At 40.8% G+C, this 17,998-nt stretch overlaps 1 protein-coding gene across 1 annotated transcript in view; it reads left to right on the top strand.

The window, feature by feature from the left end:
• Iqgap2 (IQ motif containing GTPase activating protein 2) overlaps nucleotides 1-17,998 on the top strand; it is a 266,744-nt gene that overhangs the window by 201,388 nt on the left and 47,358 nt on the right. Inside the window, exons 15-20 of the mRNA XM_028760064.1 lie at nucleotides 1,921-2,088; nucleotides 4,064-4,206; nucleotides 8,475-8,645; nucleotides 15,136-15,219; nucleotides 16,596-16,667; nucleotides 17,406-17,475. Of these exons, the coding sequence (XP_028615897.1) occupies nucleotides 1,921-2,088; nucleotides 4,064-4,206; nucleotides 8,475-8,645; nucleotides 15,136-15,219; nucleotides 16,596-16,667; nucleotides 17,406-17,475 (708 nt within the window). The remainder of the gene's footprint in view (nucleotides 1-1,920; nucleotides 2,089-4,063; nucleotides 4,207-8,474; nucleotides 8,646-15,135; nucleotides 15,220-16,595; nucleotides 16,668-17,405; nucleotides 17,476-17,998) is intronic.

Below are 17,998 nucleotides of genomic sequence, written 5' to 3'. Positions count from 1 at the left end.
CCCCCATCACTGTACCCCAAGGAGTAAATAATTTCCCCTTAACCTTTCCTTATCCCAACATTACAATACCACAGACATGTTGTATACCTGTTTGTGTACCGTATGCCTACCCATGCTTTACACATTAAAGAGCCAGTAGTTGCTGTGTTGGGTGTTTAATCTCCCTATGAGTGCATCCCTTAAAGAGAGCCCCACCGGGGTGTGACTTAAAATATAAAGCAAATTCTGTTTTTTTGTTTTGTCTCCTAAGAGGTTTATAGGAGATTTTAACATTTTTCAACAGAAATGTATTTGACTTTCGGAAGATCAGTTCTCTGTTGTCTTGTACTATCTCTGACTCAACCACAAGCCACAGAGTGAGCACTAAAATCATCAGAATTGATGTTTTGCATCCCTTGGCATTGGAACTGATCTGATGTTCTCCCTGGGGACCCCTGGGACAGACACAGGAGCCTACCTGTTCTTCCCATAGACATAATTCTAAAGTCCATGATTGTTTCTAGCAGAAGCCACAAACTCCACAGTTTGGCTGCCACACTGGCATGCAGATGTGAGCAGGAAGTGACGCCAAACACCCAAGGACTTTGGGGTACATGTATTGCTAAAGCAAATAAACCCAGAATACTGATCCAAAGTATCACTTAGCTTGCCCGGTACAACTCAACAAGCATTAAGCACCTACTGTATACCACAGACTATGAGTAAAATGAGGATCAATAGGGCCTCAGCTGTTGGTTGGGATTTTTCAGAGGAGGGTTTTAGATCTTCACAGCAACCAGTTCCAGCTGGTACTGGAAATCCACCCGTGTGGTAGCTCTCTGCCCACCATATTCAATTGCAGGAAACATTTCTGTATTGAAGAGTTTTGTCCCTATATCATTCATCTCTCAAGGAAAATTAGCTTGGCATGTTAGTTCAATGCAACCGTCCCGTGTAGTTCATCTTTGAGGAAGTCTCTGTCACTTGCTCGTTCCTCCTACTCCTCTGAGACCACAGACATCTCAAGTGTCACCTCTTCATCTTGCAGAGCAATTCTAAGAAAGAAGAAATGATGGCTGAGGTTCACCACTGTTAACCTCGCTCCTCAGCACAAGGGCAAAGGCTCGCTGCTGTTGGTACCCATCATTCAGTAGCCAGTGGAGTTTGCTGGAGAAGTTCCCTGATACTGTTTGTGAGCATCTCTGGACTCCAAGCTAGCAAAAGTCAACATGTGTTTCTTAGTCCTTCAGCTACATCTGTGTATAGTATTACCCATAACACTAGGCATGTGCAAACATAGTTTGATGACAACCATGTATTCAGTTCTAGTTTTATTCTGACCAAAAGCAACTTAAGAGAGGGAAGACTTTATTTGGCTACTCTATCTAGGTCACAATTCATCACTAACAGAGGTCAGGGTAGGAACCTGGAAGCCAGGACCGTGGAGGAACTCTGCTTGCTGGCTTGCTCTCTAGCTGTTTAGTTAGATTTCAAACACAGCCCAGAACTACTAACCTAAGGATGGTGCCAACCACGGTGGGCAGTGTCCTCCTGCATCAAGTAATGATCAAGACAATTTCCCCAGAGATGCCCACACACCAGTTCGAACTTCACAATTCCTCAAGCAAAGCTTCCCTCTCATGCACACTCAATAGACTACATCACAGCAAGCCCCACCAAGTTAGCCCTCATCCCTACGCAAGCCTAACCAGAGAATGTTAGACCTCTGACATACCATGCTCCCATAGAACCTTCTTTACACAACCCAAACTGATAGGTGAATTAGTGATTGACCAGGTATGTACGGTCAGACTGTCAGAAAGAGAAAAGGTTTAATAGCAAAATACCAATGCATTTCTACAAGGTTGAATTACGTGATTATATACCTTATATAAGTACAAAGTAATGACTAACTGAAACTTTGCTTTTCTCATTACCCAGGGGTTACACTGGTCGTTGATGTCAATGAGTGTTTGGATAGAAAACAATCCGATCATCTCTTGACTGTGCTCAAGTCTTCTTCTAGTACTAGCAATAACATACTCCCAGAATGTGCCAACAAGTACTTTGATACTCTGGTGAAGGCGAAAGAGTCAAAGGCTGACAGTGGTGAGCATCCCCCATGACTTAGCACAAGCTTGTCACTTCAAATATGGTGGTTTCTGTGGCACAGTGGTTTCTTAAATTTTGAGACAATTATTGCTTCCGCATCAATATTTCTAAAATGTTTAGCATCTATGACAAAGGAACTAGTTTTAGATTCTTTTTTTAAGCTGCAATTATCTCACCAGTAATGCATAGACATCACATCATAGAACTGAGAAAATATAAGCAGGTCTTTATACTAATAATTGCCTTTATTTAACCATTTTGAGACAATGGTATGTAATTATACAGTGTTGAATGGGAGAGGTGAAGCAGGAATAGGTAAGCAAATGTGACATTCGCATACTGCAATATTAGCAGCCACCAAAGGGATCAAGAAGATACGTGCTACAATATAGATGACCATGAAAACAGTATGCTTAGTAAAGAAGATGGATAGAGACAGTAGGGACTGACAAGATGACTTAGTGTACAAGTTTGATGACCTAACTGCTATGCCTAGAACCCATGATAGAAGGAGGAAACGGATTCCAAAGAGTTGTCCTCTGCCTTCCATGCATATGCCATGGTATACATGTGCTGGCACACACATACACATGCACGCACACAGACACATACACACACACATATACACACGAACACACACACATGCGCTCACACACACATGCGCACACATACACAGACACATATACCCATACATATACACACACATACATATTTAATTAAAAGCAAAAGACCAACAGTTGTCCAACTGCCCATTTAAAGAGAAAGCTGTTACTTTTTTGGACACTAACAAACTAAACACTTGAGTACTTAAAACCAAAAAGAATGAGCACATACTTATATGACTTGGTTATTCTGTTCAGTTATTTGAATATATTAAAACATTTTATGAAGACCGTCACTCAAACTTTGGTTTACCTGGAAAGATGGTGAGTCTTAGCAGGAGTTGTCTTAGTTTAGTCAGAATTTTTCAGTGGTTAGGGTAGATCTTAGACCTCTAGTTTGGGTCAGAACTAATTAAAGGCTAATTAACAAAAGTAAGGATATCTAAATATACTATAATGTGTGGCCCATAGATTTGTGAGGAAGAAGCATTCTTTTCCACCAGTGTAAGCCATGACTGCCACAGACTTTTGTAGCCTCTTCCCACCTACCCAAAAGGCAATTTTTTTTCTCTTTTTATGTGGTTATAGAGAGCATCCTGAGTCAAATCAGGAACTGTCTTCTCTATTTTCACTGGCCTTCATGTTGCTGAAGGTCTTTTATTTTGTAATTTGAATAAATTTGTCCCCAGAAGTAGCTCATCTCTGCCTTATATATGGGTCATGGTCCTTGTAAATCAGTTCTTGTCAGAGAACATTCTGGATGACTTTATTAGCAAATACATTCTGCTCATTGGTCTCCTCCATCTGCTTGTGAGGTTGTCAGCATCTACAGGTAACATGCATTACATATTCACTTTTGATTTCCATTGGCCATTTTTGACTCAAGCTATCCCTATGAAAGAGTTGGAATCCAAAGTCAGTATTAGATTTTTCTCTTTCCCCAACTTGGGGGTCAGGTAGTAAGGAGCTACTATTGAATACTCAAAATTCGTTCCATTTTACTATGTCATTTCTAGTGACTGTAACATAGACCAACTGAACACTTACTTAAAAATGGTTTTACTAGAGGCAGGCTGATTTCTGAGTTCAAGCCAGCCTGGTCTACAGAGTGAGTTCCAGAATAGCCAGAACTACACAGAGAAACCTTGTCTCAAAACCAAAACAAAACAAATATGGTTTTACTACATTATTGTATGTACTGGAACCTCTGTCTAGTCTACCAGACTTGACTTACCAGTACTGGTTACCTCCTCCCACTCCCCATCCCTTTCTAACCAGAGTCCTCGTAACTATTATGTTGCTGAGCTTCTCGACGGGAAAGCAGAAGAGCTCTGGTCCTCTCTAGACATTAACAGACTCTTCTTCTTTAGAGTCCAGTGAAGGTTCATGGGTCAAACTCAACGTGCAGCAGAAATATAACTACTATTACAACACGGATTCCAAAGAAGGTTCTTGGGTCCTACCTGACTCATGCTTGTCTAAAGAATCATGGCTCACAAGAGAAGAAATTGAGGTAGGAGGTGGTCGTTTGGTGGAAAACTGTACAGTATAATGAGACATGTGATAGCTGGCCGGTTCATCCCGGAAGTGATGGGAGAGTCTGATCAGTTTGAATGGTGTGTAGGAATATTCTTCTTGAACTGGAGTTGAGTGTACTGGCGTGCTAAATTAAAACAGTTCCATGTCCTGGCACAGCCAAACCAAAAAGAACAAGGGGAAGACACATTTGCCACTCACCTGAGATGACAGCTTAGTCTAAGAAGTCAACCTTCAAGTTTTTCTTATCAAAGTGACAGTTGACTCATACAAATTTCTTAGTTGTTGATATGTCTTATGTCTTCCCTCCCCCCCTTTGCTCAACGCTTAATATGAAACTATTCCAGGCAAAATCCATTTTTCCCATGAAGTGCTGGAATGGGCATCTCTGCCACAGAGAAGCACAGCCATCTTCAGGGTAGCTTTAGGAACAGACAACATTGAAGTACAATCATCTGGTAGAAAAACTTTAAATGTCTGCGTCTCTGAGATAATTGTCAGCATGTTTTCATTGTTTGGTGTCATTTTTTTGAAGCTTTGCATGTTCTAGCATCTAAATACAATTGAATATTTTATACATGACTTTTTTTCAAGTCACGTACTCCTATACCATACTAATCCAAATCTAAACATGATGTAGTGCATCTGAACTTTTATTTTATTACTAGAGATCTCTTTGAATGGATCTTTGACCCATATTTGTAAGTTTTAGCTGACCATATTTTACTTATCAAAAACAATTTCTCTTTTCTTTCCCATCCTTTTGCATGTGGCTGTTTCTACCCTGCCTTAGCTCTGGGAACAGGCCACACTACCCACCCCCACCCAGCTTCCCTTGAATCCAAGGATAAAAGACACGCACACAATTGTTCCTTTTCAACTTGCCTTCTTGAAACAATTACTGGACACTACTATCTCCCGCCTGGCAAATTGTGCCCTTATCTATTTCTTATCTCTGCACTTTCTACCTGCCCTAAACTTTAGGTGCTAAGATACATCTAGTCCCTACTAAACATCCCTGAACCCTGCTCCTCCCGAGCCCTCACATGGCTTCTTGGTTCTTCTCTCTCTCCAAAACATGGCAAAACTTCCCTCCTTCCTTGCATCTGTCTCCTTTTCTCCAGGGACCTGGAAGTCCCACCTATTGCTTCCTCCCAGCAATTGGCCTATGGCTTTCTTTACTGTCAGATAAAGAACCAATTGGGGATCAGGACCATAGCATCAGAATTGCCCCTACACAATCCCTTTTTAATCAGAGACCTATATAACAAAACACTTGAGTTTGATAGAAGCAGTGCATATGTGTTAGTACATACATTATTGTTGGCTATTAGAGCATTGCTGTATTATGTACAAGATGAAGAAGCCCATTCAGAAGTGTCTGTGTTAGCATCATTGATCTAATATTCTCTCCTCTTCTATGGAACATTGGCCTAAGCTTTAGATTCTCTGTGATTTCTCCTGTCTGCCTAGTCCATCTTAGTCTGGATGCATTCCCAAGCACACAGAAGATTTGTTGCTGTTGTTTTATGTGTATAAGAACTCAGTTCTAAATTTTTGCAAAGAAAAAAAAAACAATAAGAATAATGCTATAGAAAACATTGGTCCAAAATACCCTTTACAGGCTCTGTGCTGTAGTCCATCTTAGTCTGAATGCATTCCCAAGCACACAGTAAGTGGTTTTGTTATTGTTTTGTATGTACAAGAACTCAGTTCTAAATATTTGCAAAGAAAATAGAAAAACAACTTAAGAGTAAAGCTATAGAAAACATTGGTCCAAAGCACCCTTTATAGGCTCTGTTCTAAGTCACTTTCCTCTTATTTTCAATTCTCCTGTCCTATATAAAGGAACAAAAGAAAGAGCTTGGCAAAAGACTGGTCCCTGTGACCATCCTGTATTAGATTTACTTTAAAAAAAAAAAAAAAAAAACGAACACAAAGTTCTTAAAACATACATACTTAGAACATAAGTTGCTATTCTCTATAAGTTTCCTTTCAAAAAGATAAGCAAAATCAATCAAACAAAACACCTAGAACTAAGCCATAAGAAGACGATCAGGTAGCTATTGCTAACATGGCCTTCTTCACGGAATTCTGTGAATTATGGGAAGTGGGGTGGGGCAGTGAAGAATAGAAGTAAAGTCAGAGGGATGTGTATTAGGATAAACCTTTTTATGGTAATGAGATGTCAGAAGTAAGTTAAAGTCAGAAATAATCAAGAATGAGCAAGAGTGAGTAAGTAGCCCTACAAGTGGGTCCTGTGAAAGCCCAAACAAGCATAGTGCTGTTCGAGGCCCCACAAGTCAGTGTAGTCACTCATCACTCACCAGGGGTGGGGGAGCATATACCATCAACTTCAATGCTCCTAAGTGGAGGAGATGAGGCACAGGATGAATGGAGGAACTAGGATTAATCCTACAGCTTGCATAGACTATGTCAACAACAAACAGAGGCTTTCCCCCAGGGCTTCTAGTTTTTAATCTAACTTTTCCAGTCTCCCAAACATTGGCGCTGTTTCTAATGCAGCTGCTGGCACATCTAAGGATGCGCCATTGTTCTGGGATTCATAATACAAGATGCAGCTCAAGAAACAGATTTATTCCGACGCAGAGGCTAAGTGGTGTCTCTCAGGGGAGGAGACTTGGGAAAGGATGCTCAGGAAGATTGCCTCCAGCTTAAGACTGAAAGTTGGGCTCAAAGGACATGAGACTTGCTGATGAATCCAGATGTTAGAATATGTTCAGAGAGAAGATGCTAATAATCACTCTGTCTTGGAGAAGAAAAATACATTGCTTATAGATCATATTAGTACCATTAAAAGTCAATTAAGTCAGTGGCCGTTAGGTGCGATGACACACACCTTTAGTCTCAGCACTCGGGAGGCAGAAGTAGATGGATCTCTGTGAGGCCATCCTGCTCTACGTATTCCAGGCCAGCCAAGACTACCTACTAAGACCCTCTCTCAAAAACAAATAACTGAAAGTAAAAGTCCATAGCCCCAGAGATGCTGCAGTATAGAAATACGTGCTACAAGTACGAGGGAGGAAGTGTGTCCTGAAAATGTGTGACAGAAATGCCAATGAGAAGAATAAACCTGAAGGATGTAGTTTATTAACATGCTTACAAGTTGGGGCAAAGAATATGAGAATGATGATTAGTGCTGTTTTCCCCCCAAATCCCATGCCAGGATTGAAAAGATGTGCCACACTGTCACGGAGTAGCACTGAAGATTTGAGTTTTAAAAAAAAAAAAAAAGTGATACATGTGACATCCAAAGATGCCCAGATGCAGCTTTTAGTTGCATTGAATATTCATCTCTTGCATTATAACCTGAAGTTATTGTCTTTATTCAATGAGTACACTTACATATGCCTTATCTTAGAGCTTTCTATGCACCTTTAAATGATTTCCCTTTTATTGCTTATACGAGCCAGCTGCTGCTTGCAAGCGTGCCAAGATAAGAGTCTTCAGCTAGCCAGGCAGTGGTGGCGCACACCTTTAATCCCAGCACTTGGGAGGCAGAGGCAGGCGGATTTCTGAGTTCGAGGCCAGCCTGGTCTACAGAGTGAGTTCCAGGACAGCCAGGGCTACACAGAGAAACCCTGTCTCAGAAAAGAAAGAAAAGGAAAAAAGAAAAAAAACAGAGTCTTCAGCAATAGGGATGGGTTCAGTCTTTGCGTCTGTGGAAGTGTGAGAAGAAATCCATCAGGAGCCCACAGCAGAACTTGTCAGGATCCTGCTTCTCCTTTTGTCTCTTTCCTCTGGGCTTCTTGTCTGCCCTTGATTACATCTGTCTTTCCTCTCCCACCTGCTTCCTGCCTCAAGTATCTGATTTCCCCTGGTACATCATTTGAAGCTGGGGAAGGGGAAGGGGAACCTAGGACTTTATAGGTACTGCCACTTCCCCCCTTCCCGCCCCAGTAGCCTGAGAGAGTTGGAGGCGAGGTCCATTCTTATAGTAGTCAGCCTTGACCCTTTTACAGTTTGTGATTCAGGCCAGCATCACATGAGATCATTCTTTACCTTCTTGTACCACTGCCATCAAGCTCAGAGGATTCAAAACTCATGTCACTTAGAAAAAAAGCTAAGCCAGCTCAGCCCTTGGCTCTTGTTAAATCTGTCTATGAGCCAAGTCCGAAAGAACTACTCCTTTTGTTTCCTAAAAGCCATCATTCCCAGAAGCTGGTCTCTATGTTCCTTTTGCCTGATGTGTGGAGAGTAACCTTAAGATGTATCTCTTGCCAGGACATTGTGGAGAAAGTCACATCAGATTACATCCGTGAGAACATGTGGTCTGCCTCAGAAGACATGCTTGTCCGCTTTGAAGCCACAAGCTCAGGACCCATCCTGAGGGAGGAGTTTGAAGCTAGGAAAGCATTCTTACATGAACAAACAGAGAGCGTGGTCAAACTACAGGTATGCAAATCTAGTACTGCAGTTACAGCAAAATGTCCTGTATGCGAATCACCTACCACTGATACAGCACATTGTCCTGTCTTCCGAAAATGCTTAGAAAATAGCACCATCAACTACCAACATTCTGATAGTGCCAATGCAGGCTCTTCCTGCCCTTTTTTGAGAAGCCTTTAAAATGGGGACTTAGTGATGATGTGTTTAAACTTGTGGCCCTCAGAAGAGTATTAGGGCTTGCTCAGATCTACCTGCCATCAGTATGGTGGAATGGATACCTCAGCTCGGGGTTGAAATTGTGCTTCTCTAAATAGCAGTTTCTCCACGTGTCCGTCTACTGCTAAACTTGGAGTTTTAGGGCTTAGTGGATGATCATTAATGTCACGCTTCTTCTAGCCTGAGCCAACAGAAGGACAGATGAGCTGGGCACATTTAACGTCTCCAGGGATCTTCTTTGTATAATCGTCACTCTTTGTTTAGGCCTACAGGAAAAATCATCCACACCCACTCTTTAAAGACTGTGATATAACAACAAAAATGCATGAGTTGAGCTTTCCCATGGGGAGGAAATTAACAGAATTAGATGTCTCTCCTGTGTTCTCGCATCACCCTCCACCAGCAAGCTTCCCCTGGTCTATATGTGTGTCCTTTTCTCCAGAGGCTAACACAAGCATATCAGTGATGGGTGGAGCTTGAAGGACTTTGCTTTAGCTGGTATCTGTGAGGTTTCCCAAACTGGAGATGTTTTGGTGGTAGAGTTTCTCTTTTGTGGCTATTGATGAACTTCTGTGCCTTGCTTTTATGTTGTTTGGGACTGAGGATAATTTGGTGGTCTTGTATCTTTCATATGAAAGATGTTGGAGTGTTGTTTTTCTTTTTGTTTTTGGGTTGTTTGTTTGTTTGTTTCTCAAGATGTCAACAGGACCTATGACTTTTTGTTTTTTAAAGAAATCTCTTTTATAGACCTGACACTTAGCTTTTTCTATGTGAACCAAGGAGTTTCTAATAACTTAAGTGTTGAAAACACAGCCTAAAAATAGAATCATCTACATCCATAAAAGCTAACTCTAATTAGGTACAAGATTCAAAATATCCACCAGCGTGATACAATCTGAACCAGTCATGCACTCTCCAGTCTTGAAACAATATTGCCATTGGGAATCTTCCTGAAGATTCCACTTTTAGAGATTGCCCTTTGAAGTGGAACCCAGTGCTGAAGTAACCAGAATGCTGAAAAAGGACCAAAATGATCACATGGGGCCTTGCTCTTCCACGTCACCGGTGGTTCAGGATTGTCACTGAACCCATCCATCACGCCTTCTTTTCCTCCATCTAACAAATTTCCAACAACAACCCATGAGGTCTAGCAGTGAGGTAATTACACTGATGCAGCCCAGAAGTGAGTACACTGCCCATAACCTTCTGACCCATAAAACCAAATGACCAGGAGGCAAAAAGCATCATGTTAACCTAATATCTCAGCAAAATTGCTAATGGATGCCACATTAAAGAAATACTAGAAGGTTTCCCCCTAGATAAAACAATGCACGTTTTCTAGACAGGTAACTGGCCCAGATATATAGTCTTAAAATTTTTAGAAGAGAGTACAGAAGCAAATCTTCTTGCCTCAAGCTCGCCAGATCCAAGCGAGCTTGGAGTTCATCAGAAGGTGTCCAGTCCAACACCTTTGGAGGGAAGCCAAAGAGAATCTATTTGTATTTTTGTTTCCGGTGATGGCAGTTGAACTCACTGCCTTGTGTATGCTAGGCAAGTACACTGCGCTACACCCCCAACAAAACACCCAGTTTTAGAACAATTAGAAGTCCCTATAGAATTGTTTAAGTGTAGGCCTGGGTGTATGGCTCAGTGGTAGAGTGTTTACTGGCATTACCAAGGCTATCTTGGTCCAATCCCCAACACCAAAAACAAAAACAAACAAACAAAAAAAAGAAATAGAAAAAGTCATCATAAGTAAAGGAAATTTTATTTATATCAAATATATAGAAAACAAATATATTTATAAAATATAAATGAAGTAAAATTGATATTTTTTGAAAAGAAAATCTATACTGAAATTCTCAAGGAATTTAATAATGAAACTGTGGGGGGAGGCAGGGAGAATGGATCAGTAACAAACTTGGCAAGTAAAGGAAATTATGACATCATCAAGTGTAAATGAATGAAAGTTTAGAGAAAAATAGACATCGAGAAGTATTGAAACAGGCCTGGAGTTGGGAGAAATTTAGTAGAAAGTGAAGAGAAAGAGTAACTGACTAAAGACACATTTCCTCATGTAAAAATCCTGACGCCTGGCAGGTCTGTGGGGTTTGAACTGGCTAGTTCCCATTGAAGACAGTCCCTGGTGTGCTGCTCTCAAGAGCTCAGTGCTCTGTCAGTGATGAGGTGGTAGTGGTGACTCGGGGCACAGGGTGGGGATCCAGTAATAAGAGCGCTGGTGTTTCTGTGGGAAGAGATAAAAATAAAGAAAAATTACCAAACAGGACAAGCATATAACTACAGTGGAAAGATTTTCCCCTGACTAACGAAAACTGGGTTACGTCTCATAGGAAAGGATGAGTGGGCTGGAGAGATAGCTTATCAGTTAATCTGAGTTGAGATCCCAGAATCCATGACAAATGGTTCACATCTGCTTGTAACTACAGCTCTAGGAGGCCCAACACCTTGTTCAGGCCTCTAAGATATCCATACAGATGTAGCATACACAGAAGTAACAAATTTAAATCCCGGCCCTGGGAGTTACTGACTTACTGAACTGAAGGCCACAAGCATCCAGGCCAAGAGAAGGAATGGCTTATGTGAAGGCAACTTCAGAGCCTGAGGGATGCAAAGCTGGGGAGTTTCCTTAGGGCATCCCTGGTGCTGACCTTGTGGGTTTGCTAGGAGTTAGAAAGAGGGAAAAGAATTGTTCAGAACTTCCTAGCTACCCTGTATCACACTGACTTTAGCATCATGATTAGAGTTTGGGTACCCATTATCAAGTAAGGCAGCTGGTTCAGCATACCTGGTTTTCTGGAGATTAACGCTGAAGATCTATAAAGAAGTGCAGTAGTCATCAGTATTTCAACATCACACAGTAAATATATTTCTAGCCCCAGAAAACAGGATAAGGTGACTACTGTAACTTTTCCTGCAAGTTCCCGTAGCAGCTAAGAGAATGATTTTACTATAAAAAGTTGTTTTAACTAGCTTTATGATCTACACTTTTGTCTCCTTTTACAACATAACAGCTTCTTTATTCCACTGTTAGGCCCATACTTGTTTATTGGAAGAACTTGTAGTTTATGATTATGAGCATGGAAAGAACCAGACATACTGGGTTGAAAACTTCAAAGCTGAGAGAGAAAAATGTAGAATTTTGACAAATTAAATATAAGGCATATAGCATAAGGGTCCATGGTTTGTTGGAGAATGATGCCCCAGACTCAAATAGTATGTAAACACAAAGAGTGTTATATTCAGCATGCTGGGGTCTCTCATTACCAAGACAGAGAGACCACACAGTGAACCTGCAAGCCTGATTTAAAGCACCTTAGGGGATTCCAGAGTAGGTGACCTTTGTCTTACTCCATCCCTGTGGGCTTTTTATTACCTGGGAAACTTTTGCTGGGTAGGTCTGGAAACTTGTTGAGGAAGTAGCTGAGGAAGTCTGGAAACTACTGCTGACCCATTGTCCTTGCCTCAGGCCAGGTGGTGGGGCAGCTTCTGAGGGCCGAACTTGCCTGGACTTGCCTAGTTCTTGGAAACAGAGATTTAGGCCTCTTCTCTTGAACTGCCAATTTGAAGCCTGTTATGGAGTCAGCCTAGCCTCTTGATAGTATTTCTTCTGTTCCTGTAAAGATAAAATATCCACTAACTCAGCCACCTTTGTTTAGAAAGTAGCAATGAATATTTCTAACAGAAAGATTCTGAGGAGGTCTACATAATGTATAGCTGTATAGATGAAGTATGATACCAAAGTCTTGCAAATAGTGAATGTTGAATCATAAATACAATAAGCAAATAATGCCGGTAGACAAGGAAAGTGGCTCCAGGCTGGCTGGGTACTCTGTTAGTATCACAGACCAGTTCCTCACCTTTGTAAATCTAAGTTAGTCAGGATGAATGGAGTTTCTGAACTTTAGTTGATACTTGAAAAGCAGAAAGAGACCTTGGGCTAATACCAGTTTTGTTTTTGCTCTGAGTATAGATTTATACGCGCACACACACACATATATATGCATACATACACACACACACACATATACATTGGGGTTTTCGGTTTTGTTTTTTTAATTTTGTTTTGTTTTGCTTTTGTGTGTGTGTTCATGGTTTTGTTTTTGTTTTTTTTGGGGGGGTTTTTTTTTGTCTTGTTTTTCTTTAACTATATTTTTATGGGTCTTTTGCCAGTATAGTATGTCCCATGTGCTTACTTGTGCCCCTGCAGGCTAGAAGATCCCCTGCAACTGGAAATATAATGATTGTTGAACCACCAAGTGGGTGCTGGGAACCAAATCTGAGTCCTCTGGAACAGCAGCCAGTATTTTTATCTCCTGAATCATCTCTTCAGCCTGGATTTAAAAAAAAAAAAAATTGAGGGAGGGGGAGATCTTTTTGAACTTGGCACCTTTATAATAATGCCTTTTCATCTATCCCAAAATATAGTACTATAATTCTAATTCCTTTATCTCCTTTTTTTTTTGCCATGTGTATTTAAGTCTTGGCTAATGTGAATAACATCTTTAATATGTTTTTATTTTTGACATACAGAAAAAGTTTCAACCTTTTAATCAGTCATTTGATTCCCTTGTGCAATAACTACTTTTAGTTTTTTGAGACAGGGTTTCTCTGTATAGCCCTGGCTGTCCTGGAACTCACTCTGTAGACCAGGCTGGCCTCGAACTCAGAAATCCACCTGCATCTGCCTTTCGAGAGCTAGGATTAAAAGCATGTGCCACCACCACCTGAAATAAATAACTACTTTTTATAATTCTCATTTTAAAAAGAAAAATCTTGAATCTGGCCATAGTGGCACATACCTACAATCCCAGGGCTTGGGACACTGAGGCAGGTGGATTGTGAATTCAGGGCTAGCCTGAACCACATAGTGTTATCTTGCCCTTAAACAAATAAAAGATCATGAACTCTGTTAAACATAAATTCATATGACCTTAATAATATTGAAAATGGGCCTTCAAGATTGCTCAGTGGGTAAGGATGCTGTTGCCAGGACCTGTCTGGAGGAAGGAGAAAACTGACTTCTGCAAGTTGTGTACACACATTCACACACTGACACACTGACACAGACACATACACACACACTGACATACATTAATACACTAATAGCTATATAAATGTACAAATAGTAATATTAAAAAAACTATAAAAATTTAGGGACATTAAAATTGCTTAGGTTTGACTTCCGTTACTGGGGAAATAGAATACATATTTTGCCTGTTTCTTATGTATAAGGTTGTTTACTGCAAAAAAAAAAAAAAAATGGTGACAGCCTAATGCCTCTCTGTAGGGAGATTGCTAAGTTATAGTCAGTCTATCCTTTCTAAGGCAGCTGAGTTACCAGAGGTTTCATCTATACAGAAGCAAGATACTATATGTCTTACATTTAATTTGTCAGAATTCTATGTCTTTCTCTTTAAGCTTTGAAGTTTTAATTCCAGTAGATCTGCTTTGTCTGAGTCTGTTAATATAGATATTTCATGTATGTGTTAACTGGAGACTTTCGTGTAACTTAGAGGAGAAAGCAAACCCTGGGATATTGTGGGGACTCTTTTTATCAAGAGGAAGAAAATGATACACACATGACATACACTTTGCATTTTAATACATAATGATGTACGTATGAGTAGATATGGTGTACATGTTTGGAAATGTGCATGGAAAAAAATTAACAGCGCATTCTGGAGAGAAACTAGTGGAAATAGTGACAGATACATAGATAAGTCTCATTTTATGTGGGAACATATGAAATGATAAATGGTCAATTATAGACACATAATATAATATCTTTAGAGATTATAGGATATAATATAAATATAATAATCTCTAGAGATTTGGAGTCACAACTGAGTGAAGTACCTTCCTAGAGTAGCCCGCTATAGGCCACTTGGTACAGTAAAGTGATTGACATATGTCAATCACTGTTTTCAAGCATTTTGTATTGTGACCAAACAATACTATTAATAAAATCCAGTTAATACTATAAGAAGAATTCCTTTTATTGTTTGCTTTTGTCATGCAGGGTCATGGTAAAATTAAGCTTTCAAGTAGAAAACTGGGTGCTAACCTGGTTGTTAGTTTCCCTTTCTCTGCTGTTCCAACGCTGGCCCTGTTTTGTTCATAAGCAAGTGTCCTCTGCCCCAGTTAAGTGTCCACCATTGGACATGGCATCCTGACTCAGTGCCTCCTGAGATGTGTCCTGTGCTTGCAGCTTCCAAAGCTTACATGTCAGTCATCACTCTTCACCTACTCTCTCCCTCAGGCTTTCTGGAAGGGGTGCAAACAACGCCAGAAGTATCTGGACAGACAACAAGTGTTCGCTAGTAACGTTGATTCTATTGTGAAGGTAAATATCGCTTTCCGCCATATCGAGTGCTTGGCTTACACATCCCCTCACATTTTATCCTGGATCTAGAAGACAAATGTGTGAGCCTTGCAAGTCAGTTCCGGGGGTGGAACATCTTCTAGTGAGTTGATATGGCTGTGATGGTTTCACATCCTTTATGCAGTTATATAAGAATCTAATGTGGAAGTGGTTTTGTACCCAGCTCTTTGTCTGGAAAATCCAAATTGATTTTTAAAGCTAAGATCCTCTTTCTGCTCTACTCAGTCTGATCTCATGTTCCTCTGGTTGCGTTTGCTAATAATACTTAAGAGTGTCCAAATGTACCAGCAGAAAAGCTTAGGTGTTAGGCAGACACAAAGCCTGTGACCCAGTGAATGAATAGCTCTGAACTACAGAAAGAAAAGGTACTGACTGTGGAGGCCACTCTTAGCTAAAAGCAAAAGGATTGAACAAAAAAAAAAAAAAAAGAACTTGTAGACAACTCGGAAATCTAGATGATAGTCAGTAAGGGTCAGAAAGAAATTGAAATGGGTAAGTTGAAAGTTATTTGAAATTGTGGGGACAGAGAATGACAGGGCTAGACCCACTGAGTCCTCTCACTCCTTCAAGGCAAAGTGTCCACTGTGGAATATGTCTGTTCCCTCAGAGAACAGTAAGAACACACCCCACTGAGACCGCCTGAGCGCTTCTCTGTGGCAACCTAAAGGATGGAGCTGGGGAGCTGGCTCACACAATAAAGGCGCTTGCTACCAAGCTTGACCATGTGAGTTTGATCCCCAAGACTCACTTGGTTGAAGAAGAGGGCAGACTCCCTCAGATTGTCCTCTAACCAGTACACATGCCCCATGGCATAAATGCGTGTGCACACATGCAGTACACAAATGAATAAACGCAGTTTTTTTTTAAAGTGCATATTAGTTGCGTTTAAGGGATGATGAAAGAAATCCTGGATTTAGTTTAGTTTGATTTACTGACTCACTATACCTCAGAAAACTGCCTTGCTTTCGTGACTGTTACTTACTGGGTTGAAAATGAAACTATTTAGCCCAGCCCTTTCCTATTAAGGCTGTGAGGTTAATGACCACATATAATGGGTTTTGAAGACCTTGAAAGAACCAAACAAACAAACAAAATGAGTGAGAAATGAAGGGGAGGCTTTGCTATCTATCTATTGTGTGGTAAGCTGTTAGTCCTTGGTTTTCCTTTAACACAGGGTCTTGTATGAAGCCCAGGCTGGCCTAGTCCTCCTGGGTGCTAGATTCACAGGTATGCAAGACTACTGGTGTTCAGCTGATAATATTCTTAGGAAGGCAGTGTGGGCTACCTTGAGGATTATGTGCTGGCCATCATGGTTTCTCTGGTCTGCCGTGTTTCAGATTCAGTCCTGGTTCCGAATGGTGACAGCAAGGAAGAGTTACCTCTCACGACTGAAGTATTTTGAAGATCACGTAAGACACGTGCACACGGCTTTTCATTTGGGCTAAGAATGAATTAAATCAGTAGTTACTGAGTGCTGGTATTGAATAACTTGACTGAACAATGCCAGTAATGACCTGGGAATAAACAGACCTCAGAACTCAGGGTGACAGTAATCTAATCGGGAGTTTACCTTTTAACTCAGAGGTCACACTGAGTCAGGGATAGAGAGGACATGGTGAGAGGGAAAGTGTGGGCTAGTAACACCAAAGAGAAGATTCAAGTCATGTATTTTCTAACATGAGATGTAAGAGTTCTGGCTCCTAGCTGATATTTAAATCAAAACTCATAGGAAAATGTCAGAATCTTCAGAGAATAAAACTGTCACCAGGGGTTGGGGATTTAGCTCAGTGGTAGAGCGCTTGCCTAGCAAGCGCAAGGCCCTGGGTTCGGTCCTCAGCTCTGAAAAAAAAAAAAAAAAAAAGACAAAATAAAACTGTCACCATAGACTGGATCCTTTAGGTTCTGGGCATCCTTTCCCTTATAGGTCTCTTTATTTAGACAGTCCTTCTACAGTTTTGCCTATATTTGTAACTAACCTAATTTACTCCTTAACAAATGTATGGGGGAATAAATGTTAAATGTGGTACACCAGTGATTTTTAACAGCATCTGCTCTTAAATAATTTAAAATCCTAAATGTCTTCAATTCTAAAATAGTGGAACAAATGGGACTCTGAGAGATCATGACCCCTGTCAATGTTTTTGCAGAAAAATGAAATTGTGAAAATACAATCCCTGTTACGGGCAAGCAAAGCCAGAGATGATTACAAAGCACTCGGTAAGTGGGCACCTTGGGAAAGAGCCTGAACTCCTTCCTGACCAGCACAGATGCTTCTTTCCAGCCTATGGACTGAAGAGGCTGTCCCAAGAACCCAGAACAAATGCAGTGTCTGGCAGACTTTGTTCATCTCTGGCTCTAAGTTCTGAACAAGTGGGCACAGGGGCAGACAGGACAGGAGTATTACGAGGAAAGGGATAGGTGGAGTGGCTATCATTTCTTCATCAAGAATAATGGAATTGGCATAAATCCCATTTTATATCACACTTGAGCTTCGGGGGAATCAAAAGAAGACAGACAAGAAGATGCAAGATACGGTTACATGTCAGATGTTCAGTTTATTACCAGTCCTGATCCCCCTCCTCTCATTTGAAGCATTAAATGTTTATGTAAGAAATTTTGAGACTACTAATCAAAAGCCACCAAACATGCTGGCTGTGGCATGTGCACACCTATTACCTCAAAGTGGGGAAAAACGGAGGCAAGAAGCTCAGGAGTTGAAGGCTAGCCTCAGCTGTAGTCT

This window comes from Grammomys surdaster, unplaced genomic scaffold, assembly GCF_004785775.1.
Source record: "Grammomys surdaster isolate TR1022 unplaced genomic scaffold, NIH_TR_1.0 126391, whole genome shotgun sequence".
In the NCBI taxonomy this organism is placed as follows: domain Eukaryota; kingdom Metazoa; phylum Chordata; class Mammalia; order Rodentia; family Muridae; genus Grammomys; species Grammomys surdaster.
Note: the sequence above shows the minus strand (reverse complement) of the source record. Positions and strands in the feature narration are given on the sequence as shown.